The sequence below is a fragment of the Oryza brachyantha genome, chromosome 5 (genome assembly GCF_000231095.2).
Source record: "Oryza brachyantha chromosome 5, ObraRS2, whole genome shotgun sequence".
Classification (NCBI taxonomy): domain Eukaryota; kingdom Viridiplantae; phylum Streptophyta; class Magnoliopsida; order Poales; family Poaceae; genus Oryza; species Oryza brachyantha.
This window is the reverse complement of record NC_023167.2, coordinates 13,290,593-13,301,686: the sequence shown is the minus strand read 5'-3', so window position 1 is coordinate 13,301,686 and position 11,094 is coordinate 13,290,593. Positions and strand designations below refer to the sequence as shown.

The 11,094-nt window shown below is 42.6% G+C and overlaps 1 protein-coding gene across 1 annotated transcript; it reads left to right on the top strand.

Annotated features, from left to right (window-relative positions):
* Window positions 1–5,096: 5,096 nt before the first annotated feature.
* On the top strand, window positions 5,097–8,822 carry LOC102708058 (uncharacterized hydrolase YugF). Its single transcript, XM_040524369.1, has 7 exons — window positions 5,097–5,118; window positions 5,400–5,874; window positions 6,123–6,234; window positions 6,333–6,426; window positions 7,428–7,605; window positions 7,694–7,763; window positions 8,180–8,822. Exons 1-7 carry the CDS (start codon window positions 5,097–5,099, stop codon window positions 8,522–8,524), a joined length of 1,296 nt encoding a protein of 431 aa, XP_040380303.1. The 3' UTR covers window positions 8,525–8,822.
* The last annotated feature ends 2,272 nt before the right edge of the window (window positions 8,823–11,094 follow it).

The window sequence follows — 11,094 nt, the reverse complement described above, 5'->3', positions numbered from 1 at the left end:
GTCGCACGCCCGCAGCGAGGGGTGAGATTTTATTTGGGTAGAGGGGGTTGTGTGCGAAAAGACTAATTAGCGAGCGTTACTTCCAAAATAGGTACTCCCTCCTGTAAAGGAAGTTGACTTACTGCTTGCAATATTTAACTGATCGTCTTATTAAAAAAATAAAATATTATTTATTTTGTTTATTATTTTCTTTATTATTAAAAGTAGTTTAAGTATTACTTATAAATTTTATATTTACATTAAATTTTTAAATAAGATGAATGGTCAAAAATTATAAGTAATAGTCAGAATCTCATATATTATGGGACAGAGGTAGTAACCTTTTTACTCTCTGTGTATAAAGTTTGCATATAAAATTTTATACGTATAAAGATTTCTATATATTTAAGTTTATACCTATAATATTTATGTATATAAAAAGTTTACATGTATAAAGATATATATGTGTAAATTTGTATACATAAAGTATATATGTATTACATCTATAATGTTTTATATATACACACACATATCATATGCCTAAAGTTTACCTATATAAAGTTTGTTATGTATGTATGTATGTATGAGAGAGGGGAAAGAAGCGTCGCGCGCTCTCTTCGTACGCGAGCGGTCACGGATTAGACCCCCGGGTTGTGTGTGTGGCGTAGTTCCCGGTGGATTTCGGGCACCATCGTTTTCTTTTTAAGATGGATCCGTGGATGTGCTTTTGGGAAGAAAGTTATGCATTGCCTCCGTTCTTTGCAATCCGGAGGACCATGTGTATGAAAGAGTAAATCAAAGCCTAAAGGGATATATAGATGATAAAAACTTTAAACAAATTAAGCAGAGTTGAAACCTTCGGAAGTTCCGATCAACCTTCAAAACTTCCAACATTCAAAAGTTTTAGTCCCTTCGAAACTTCTAACTGTAGCAGGGCTACTAGCTAAATAATGGAAGTGCAAGCTAGCAAACAACAATCACAAGTCAACAAGCACCATAAGTACAATGCAAGCAACAACTAGAGTACGAGTGACAACAAAAGCAAAGGTAGAGTGAGAAATACAGAGCTTTCACTAAGGTTTTGTACCAAAACTTTTTACCGAAGTTCCAATCCTAGAGGGGATCCTACTCTCTGTTGAAGAGCTCACTCGAGTTGGGTTTCCACAAACCCTAACCTTGGGGTTGCAGAAATGCACCCCCTTTACTTGGTGTGTCTCTTTTATGTCGGAGGTGAGACCCAACCTTCATAAACTTCTCCTTTGGCTCACCACACATATCTCGCTAGCTCAAGGAGTGACGCCTAGTCATCTAGATGTCCTGAACTACCAAGAGTAAAAAAAACTTCCAATGAACTTCTTAGGGATGAATATAGTGCTAAAGAAATTTCTCACGAAGTCAACAACAAACACTCAAATCAACTCAAAACCAACCACTCTCACATTCAAATCCAAACTTTCAAATTTATGAAGAGGAGAAAATCATAGAGCAAAGCTTGAAGTGAATTTTAAGAAATCAAGTCAAGAGCCAAAATGATGAAAAAAGTAGCAACAACCCTAGCTTTAGGGGTGACGGGGATATTTATAGCCCTTTCTCCAAATCTGCCCGTTGGGGACGAATAATGCTTTCTTCGGAACATCTGTCCAGTTGAATTACAACAACCACTAACACTTAGAAATTCAAAATCTCTTTTAAAAAACAGCTCTTTGGAACTTCTAGTGGTGACCACCGAAACTTCCGGGCATTTTACAATATTGAAACTGCCGACCATTTTAGGTTAACTTACAGAATTGAAACCAAGTGACCAGAGCTCTTTGGAACTTTCGGTGGTCACCACCAGATCTTTCATCCATTTTACATAAATGAATATGAGGTTTCCATGTCCTTTGGAACTTCCAGTGGTCACCACCGGAACTTTTGGCATTTTTATAGAATTGAAATTCAAGGGCAAATGATCTGTCTGAAACTTTCGGTCATACTTTCAGAAGCTCCGGTCAAGACAACACAACTTTAAAAAGATTGCATGAATCACATTTCAAAAGGTATTTTCAAGCATCGGGCCCATTCCTAGATTTCATTACAATACCCCTCTTTATAGTATGACATTCCTCGTTGACTCAAGATAAACACACAAACATCTCAACACAATTTTACCCTTTTTCTTTTCTTTTCAACACAGGCAATGCGATGACTTCGTCTTCATGAGTACTAATCTATCATTCACAATCTCATGTAAACATTATTCATTGCCAATTGATTAGCATTAGTCACTAAAACAATTTGGGGGCCTAGAAGCACTTTCATGTCCAGTTGTCCGCATAAATCTTATACCTCTAGCTCATGTTCCCAAATTTCCCCTTATCTCCCCTCTCCCCTCGACACGAGGTTTTTGTTAGTATAGTACAAATTGCTATGGCTTTTTAAAATTATGTGTTTGTGTTGACAATTTTCCCCTTCTTGTTTTCTTATCTTACTACCATATTATATGTGTGTTGCATTAGGATTTTAATTAAATAAAATTATCATTAACCCACTATTACAATCTTTTTTGCATATATAATGTATATATTTCCCCCAAATTATCATTGTTTCTCTTTGCATATAAAGTAGAGACTTGGTGGAGGACGACTGACATGTGTGCCCTCTACCACCTCTTCTATGAAAAGATAAGAGTTGGTAGTGGGGTGTTGGTCGATTTACCAACACCACTGCTCTTTTTTAAAGGAGTATAGTATATACTAGGGATCTTGCTGGTCAGGTCCTTCTTGATGATGTATGCATTGTTGTAGTTGGGTATGGGGCATGTAGTTGCAGGGTTCATATCTCTGTGCCTGATAAAATAATCTAAATACAAACATATTTGCAAAATTTTGTATTTTTAAACTCTTCAGGTATGTGACAAGGTGTGGATCTCAAATCCCCTCCAAACCTAGATCCTCCCAGAAGTTCCACCAAAACCCTTGAGTTCACATCTCAAGTTTGAATTTAAATACAATTTCAAATTCTCAAATATCTCATTACAAATATTCCTTATAAAAAAAATTAGAAAGTCAACTGTTCATTGAAGTCAAATCCTCACCTTTTTTCCTGGCCCGTAAGGCCCCTTCTTCCCCTTTCCTTCTTTTCCCTCACTTATGGCCCACCTAGGTATCCCATCTTGTCGCACTAGCTCAACATGTGTCACCCATGCATCCGCGGATGAGGTGGCTCATCTTTCAGTGCACCAGGCTACGTCGTCATCTTACTCCTCTAGCTCTCCTCCCATATGCCACATTTTCGATTGAAGGCCTAGAAGGCCACGCCAATCAATACCGTGAGCGGTCACACTTCCTCACCTGCACCTATACCTAACACTTGTGTCACACCCAAAGGCCATCCTAGCGTCATTGTTGTCCCCAGGAGCAGCATGCCACACTCCCCTGTTGCGAAGGCCAAAGCTTCACAGGCACTAGCATGCTTGTGATGCTTCTCCATCACATCACATCACTACTTCTCCATCGCTTTGCAAAGCAATTCACGAAATGGATTAAGGTGTGAGCCTCTTTCCAACAACTTATAGAGCACACTTATAACTTCTAAATATTTTCCAAATACTTTGTTTGAAAAATAAAATCAAACTTTCTTTGACAACCCTTCCATACCACATATTTCCCATGACTTGCTAAATACGTCATGTACTCACACTTACTATTATATCCTCTACCCAGAAGTATTTGAGAATGAAGATCCAATCATTGAAGAGTTCCTTCAAGGGCAAGTTGCATACGGATAACTTTAGGGTTTCGGGTTATCCAAGACATGCTTGTGGGTTTAGGTCTAGCTTTTCCTTATGCTACCATATTTTGCTTTATGCTACGTTGCATGCATGAGCTCTCTAATTTATCAAATAAATAAAAATAGGTTTGGCAATGGTCCACTGAGATCTTGTCTATACTAGCTAGATTCCTGGGACTAGCACATATATGCAGGTAAAGACATTCCCGTCATGTTAGCCTACATATTGGTTAACAAGATAGGTCACTGCATCGATAAAAGTCATGTCGTAGTAGTTCGATTCACCAAAAATATAGGTATTGACTATTTACTGTGATAATTATTTTTCCAATGAGTCTTTATATTACACAATGATAGATTTTATGTGATTTTTCTAAGTACACTGCATGGATATAGAACCATAACAATAAAAACTATTCATATTACACCTTTTTTATGTGTATTTAAAATCTATCTCATTCTATGCTTAATTGCAAAGCCAAAAGTCTATGTAGCATTAGCACAAGCATGTTGCTAGACTGCTAGTAGCTTTTAAGTCATTTTTTGTCCATTCTACCCCAAAAAAAAATATCACTCCACCAGCCTCTCACACCGAACGGTCAAATCGCTTAAATAGTTGGTTAATATTGGCCAACCTGCTTCGCTTCCCAAAGCATGGGACATCTCACTGTTCATTCTTTCTCCCACACTCATATATGGTCACCTGGTAGACTATCATCCTCGCGTTGCTGCTGCTTTTGTCGTCCAACTAGAGAGTAGAGAGGAGTGAGTCATGTGGTCGGTCAAGGCTAAAGACTGGCCTGCCTTTCCATGTTTTTGTGGGCAATGGAGGACAGTGGCTAGTGGGCTAGTGGCACAATCGTATGTAGATGATGACAATTGCAGGCAAATGACATCGGTTGCTGATACTCTCCCTGTCTTGTCAACATAAATACACAGATGGTAAAAGGCGAACTATGGTTTTATCTTGTTTAGGCTTTGAGCTGAGTTGAAGGTAATGGTATTGATCGACTATCATTTGCTCGTTATCTTAAAGCATTTTCAAAAACTTGTAGTGAGTTTATCTTAAAAAAATATTAGGCATAAAAATTACACACTTCTCAAACGAAAATATATAAATGAATTACTTGTATTAGGAACACATATGTTTGTCCCAAATTTAGAATACAAATTAGCTAAATTTAGAAATGTGTGAATGTTAGAAATGCATTTGGTAACTTATTGCAAATATATTTTCTAGCTTAAAATTCTCAAAATTTAATTTCAGAGATTAATTTAGACATTTCGAGCTTAAAGATGTTCTTGTATTTGTATGGTTGTATGGCTCTAGCTGAAACCCGATAGCGATGGCTGACGAGCTAAAACAATGTCTTGCCTTGTAAACAATCCTAATGCATCGAGCCGAGCAAGCCAAGATTTTCATGCCCCGCGGATAGGGGTATAAGTGGGCCGACCCGTGCTTATAGGCCAATTAAGTGGGTAATTGTCTATAAGCGGGTTTGCCGGTCGGCCCCTTGTACCCTTACCCGTGAGGCAAATTATAAGAGCCGATCGGACGGCCCAGGTTACACCTGCTATGGGATCTCATGCATTTTGCTTCAGCAAATGCAGAGCAGGAGACGGATCCGTGTACCGTGTCCACCAGTGAGACTGGGTAGAAGAGAGGCACAAATCTCAACACGTACTCCTCTCCATCAATGGTGGATATGAGCGAATCGCGCGGCACCACCAACGCGAGCCGCAGGGGTCGGTCAGGGTGGATATGGCCGCAGCGGCAGCGCTCGCCGCCCACCACCACCACCGCCGCCTCTCCTCCTCCTCCCCGGCGGCGAGGTCAGGAGCACTGCACCACCGCCTACCCTTCTCCTCGCCACCGCCTCCCCGACACGGCTGTTCCTGGGGCGCCCGTGCTCTCAGGTGCGCCGCCGCCGGCGATGGAGGCGCCAGCAGCAGCAGAAGCACGGTGGCCCCGCCACCCGCGCCGCCGTCGTCGCTGGAGGAGCTGTACCGGAGCTGCACGAGCTGGACTTGGAGAGGGATGCGCGTGAACTACCTGGTCCGCGGGGATGGCCCGCCCCTGCTGCTCGTCCACGGCTTCGGCGCCTCCGTCGGCCACTGGCGCAGGTGAGCGTGCGTTCTCACCGGCGATCGTCTTCCCCGGCGGGTGGGTTGATTGCAAAGACGTCGCCTTTGGGTTGGCCTTGCACTGAGTTAGCCACAAAAGACAACCTTTTTTCTTTTCCAAATTTCGAGCTCACCTCAAGATCGATGATGCCGTCGTGCTGTTGCGCACGCAACGTGCTCGACAGATGAACCTGTCAACCTGACAAACATCCAGTGATGAATTCTTATGAAACAACTCAAATTTTCAGGAATATTGGCGTGTTGTCTGAATCCTACACGGTGTACGCGATCGATTTGCTCGGTTTTGGCGCGTCAGAAAAGCCTCCTGGATTCTGCTACACGATGGAGACATGGGCTGAAGTGAGTCCTCGCTTGGCTAACTGATCATGGTCCTTGTGTGCTCCAGTCAGGTTGATGCCGTAGATTTCCTGAAGAATTTGCTTGTATCTCGCGTGCAGCTGATCCTGGACTTCTTGGACGAGGTTGTCAAGAGGCCCACGGTGCTCGTTGGCAACTCTGTCGGAAGCCTTGCATGCGTCATGGCTGCCGCAGGTTAGACATCACCAACCGAGGCAGTTTCTTGCGAGAATTACTCTTCACACTGTGGTTTATTTTTGGTAGCTTATGGTTCCTCAGAAGAAAGCACTGTGCAAATGATGACTGGGAGATGGATTTCCAGGAAATTCATTCATTGATTGCATTCCACATCAAAAAGTTTGAAACAATATGATAAGATGAATCAATATGGGATATATTACTCCACAAGCATGCAAGTTTAAATTCGACTTTTGTAAGTTGTAACACAAATAATAAACCAAATTGGAACTAGTATGCATACATTCAAAGTTAAATTTGTTATTTTTGTCAAAACTTGTAGAAGTCGAATTTAAATTTACATGTTTGTATGGTGATATATCTCATTTTAGTCTATCTTGTTATATTTTTTTAATTTTTTTATAACTATTACGATGACATGTAAGAAAGGAGTAGATATCCAACCGAATAATAAAAACATTTTCCCCTGATGACTGTAGCATATAGCAGATGCTGTTGTTAAGAGTTAAGCTGTTGCTCAATGGATGAACTTAGATGTTCATGAAGTCTAAATTCTAATTAAGAACTTCGCTTGAAACTAATGTAAGAAATATGCTTGAGACAATCCCAAGACATGTTTAAACCACATTATTTGGAACCGACCGACTTGAAAAAACACACATTAGTTGGGTGGCTACAGCTGGTTTGAGAGAGATATTTTGCAGTTGCCAATTACTACTATATACCACCATAAAGAGTACGTAGTTGCATGATGATATTGTAACAATGTTTCAGATAGGAGCTTCTTAAGCTGGTAAGTCAGTAGATGCTAGCCAACTAACCAAGAGAGGTGTACGGATTCCTCACAGCCCAGAATCAAGGAAAAGGAAGCAACTTAGGAACTGTTCTAATCAATTTTAATCTATTGTTTTCTCCAATAGCAAGCAAGCCTAACTATATAAGCTTACTAAGAAAACAAGAAGCGATGAAATTTTGTTTGTTCAACGATGAATCTCCAGAATCCAGCAGAGACCTTGTCCGGGGCATTGTCCTACTGAATTGCTCGGGTGGCATGAACAACAAGGCCATCGTCGATGATTGGAGGATCAAGCTGCTCCTGCCTGTCCTGTGGCTGATCGACTTCTTGCTGAAGCGAAGGCGGATCGCATCAGCGCTGTTCGAGCGTGTAAAAGACAGGCATTGCATCAAGCTCCTCACCACAGCTAGCTTTTCTCCTTACCCCTGATCTTGTAGTGTGCACTGACACCGGCAAGCTCTGAAACAGGAACAATCTGAAGGACATCCTGCTCTCCGTCTACGGGAACAAAGATGCCGTAGATGACGAGCTAGTCGAGGTAATTAACCACATGACTTTCCTCCCCAAATGCCATATACTTCAGAATTTTTTAATTGAGACAGTTGAATTTTAGATTTTATGTTTGACTCTTCGTCTTACTCAAATTCTTTATCGAAATATATAAAATTATAAATAATAGTAATAAATCAAATTATAACAAACTAATCAATTATATAAATTTGGGTTAAACTTACCTCCAAAAATCAGTGGCGTCAATTAAAAAAAACCGAAGTCAGTGCTGTCAATTAAAAAAACCAGAGTCAGTGCCGTCAATTAAAAAAAATATAGTACGATGGTTTGGAAAGATCACGACTTTCCGAACTGCCGCAGCCGAAAAGCTTCAAATTTCACCTGCGTCTCTGAAACTGGGAAGAATCATGGCTGGTGCGTGTTTGTGATGTGGTGGTGGCGCAGATCATCAGGGGGCCGGCGGACGGCGAGGGGGCGCTGGACGCGTTCGTGTCGACGGTGACGGGCCCGCCGGGGCCGAGCCCGATCGCGCTGATGCCGGCGGTGAGGGCGCCGGTGCTGGTGCTGTGGGGGGACCGGGACCCCTTCACGCCGATCGACGGCCCGGTGGGGAGGTACTTCTCCGCCCTCCCAGGCGACCTCCCCAACGTGACGCTCCACATGCTGGAGGGCGTCGGCCACTGCCCCCACGACGACCGCCCCGACCTCGTCCACGCCAAGCTTCTCCCGTGGCTCCACGGCCTCCCCTCCTCCGCCGCCGCGCCGCCGCCGCCGCCGGCGGCGGCTTAATGCGGCATCCGATGAAATATATTGCTGACGTGTACAGGGAAATATATTAGGCCCAACTAAATTTTAGAAATGAAAGGAATAAATTCATTTAAGATTACTTAACTTGTCAACGAATCTGATTTTCATCCTCCGAGAAAAAACTAGATATAATAAGTCCCTCAATTGTTAGAACCGGTACAATATAGGTACCATGACGGTTTGGACAACGATTTTAACTGATGTGGAGTCTACGTAACTAATTTGACTCGGTCTTCATCGCTTATATATCATTTCAATTCAAAACTAATAATAAAACTCATGGGACCCACCTGACAGTTTCACAACATAATGACAATAAATGGTGTATGGGCCCTCCCTGTCATTCTCAGTCCCCTCTTCTTCCTCCTCTCACCCCCATCTCCACTGTCTTCGTCTCTCTCCCGGTCTCCCCTCTTCTCCCTCCTCTCGCCGGCGGAGATAAGGACAGTGTGAAGGGCGCAGCCTCCTCCACTCCTTCCCCCGGGCCTACTGCTGGCGGCTGCTGCCCCTTTACTCGTCGGTCTCCGCGCATGCCTCCACGAGGACGGCATGGGAGTTACATGGGAGTTCCACGACCAGGTTCTGCGTCACGAAGTCGACCAGCGCGAACTCCCCTCACCGCCGCCGCTGCCGTCGGAGTCCGTCGACAGTCGCAATGTCTCCTCGTAGGACAGCGCCGCGGCGAGCGCTACGCCATTCGCGAGGACGTCGAGCGCGCTGGCGAGGCCGAGGCCGACGCCGCGAAGGACACGAGGTGCGTCGCGCCGCGGCGGCAGTACGGTGCGCACCCATGGACGACTACCGGGGCAGGGCTGCCGGCTGCGAGGTGTGGCAGGAGGCGGCAAAGCTTGTCGCGGGGAAGCCGATGAGGAAAGCGGGTGGAGCGACGGCCTCCGCCGCTGCAGCCGGCACCATGGCTTCTTGGTTGAGAATCGCCTCATCGAAACCTCCATGGTAAATCAATGCATTCCAAAAGCAGATTGAGGCCATGAATCCTAGTGAGACGCGACAAGATTTGTTCAAGTAAAAAGCGAGCGACTGCAATTCCACATCACGGGACTTACATGTGGGTTCCATTTTTTTTTTATTTTCTGTTTGCTGCCTAGGACTCCATGTCAGCGAAACCATAGACACATACGTGTTTAGACCCAATCTGTACGGTTTTGTATAATTTAGGGGTGAATATTTCTGGTATTGGGGCATAGGGATGTCTCGTAGACTCGATGCAAAGTTGAAGGATGGAAGGTGAACTTGTTCCCCAATGAAAATAGGTGTTGCTATGGGCCCCCGGATGTGTGGCCCTCTTGGGCCTGGTCCTCAGATAGTGGGCCCGATCCGTTTAGGCCCGCTCTCACTGATTTGGGTCGAGATCCAATTTGGGCCACGTAAAATTTGTATCCAAATTAGCCCATTTTGGAAAGCATTTAAATGAATTGGCCCATTTCACATGTGAAATTAACAGTGTCGTGAAAAACGGAATACGGATGTCGGACGGAGAGGGTGCCGTCAAATGATTAATCGGAATACGGACGATTAATCGAAATTATACGAAAATATAACGTTTATATTAATATATGTATACATTAGTATTACTGTTTCTTTTGGGGATATTTAAATGTCTAAGATCATATAAAATAGATGTATTTATACCATTATTAATTTGAGCAATTATAAAAATAATCATGTCGTGTAAAGGCTAGAATTTCATTCTAAATAATAATATTTTTAGTTTATTTTTATTATAAACTGTAAAAAATATAATGAAATATAAATGGTAGTAAACATAGGCACACATATAAGTATAATTAGTTGCCAATGATAGAAATGTCAAACATACCAAAATAAAATGTATAGAGTTTAGATAGGTTAGCTATTGTGGCGGGTGATTTTTGTATTTGTACAAATTATGCGGACGATTAAATGGAAAAACGGATGATTAATCGCTAAATACGGAAATTTAACGTTCATAAACGTAAAATGACGACCGTATCATCGATACGGGACGGTTTTACTACCGTCACCGATTAAACGGCCGAGTCGACCGTTTTCCACAACACTGGAAATTAAAGATAAACAGATTAAATAGTACATCGTGTTAATGTTAATTTCAAAAAAAAAACGAAGTCCGTCGAAACTCCACAATACCAAAATCCACCAAGGGGTTTGGGGGAGCTTCTCCCAAAAGCTGCTTCTGCCAGAAGCTGGCCTAAACGGTCCACAACTTCTGAGAATCTGTAGTTACAGATTTTGAAAAATGAACTAAGAATCCAGAAGCTGGAGAAGCTAGTTTTAGGAGCTTTTCCAGATTCTTAGAAGCTGGCTACCAAGTAGCTGCTTCTCAGAATCTAAAGCCCCCCAAATAGACCCCAAAGCACAAATAGACGGACATATTCGTACCATTTCCAGACCTGCAGTGTCTATATTGCTAGCCCTATCATTTCGCTTCTATTTTATTTGTAAGCTTAAATGATTTAAATTAAAATTTTAAATTAGAGTTGCTTTTAGAGTGTGTTTATTATATTTATTTTTAGCTTTTGTTTTTAGATAGATAA

Excerpts from the sequence above, each read along its gene's own strand:
- LOC102708058 (XM_040524369.1), top strand. The coding sequence starts at position 5,097 with ATGGCTGACGAGCTAAAACAAT. Across the intron at positions 5,119-5,399 it reads GGCTGACGAGCTAAAACAAT|ACTGGGTAGAAGAGAGGCAC; the intron begins GTCTTGCCTTGT and ends TCCACCAGTGAG. Across the intron at positions 5,875-6,122 it reads TCCGTCGGCCACTGGCGCAG|GAATATTGGCGTGTTGTCTG; the intron begins GTGAGCGTGCGT and ends TCAAATTTTCAG.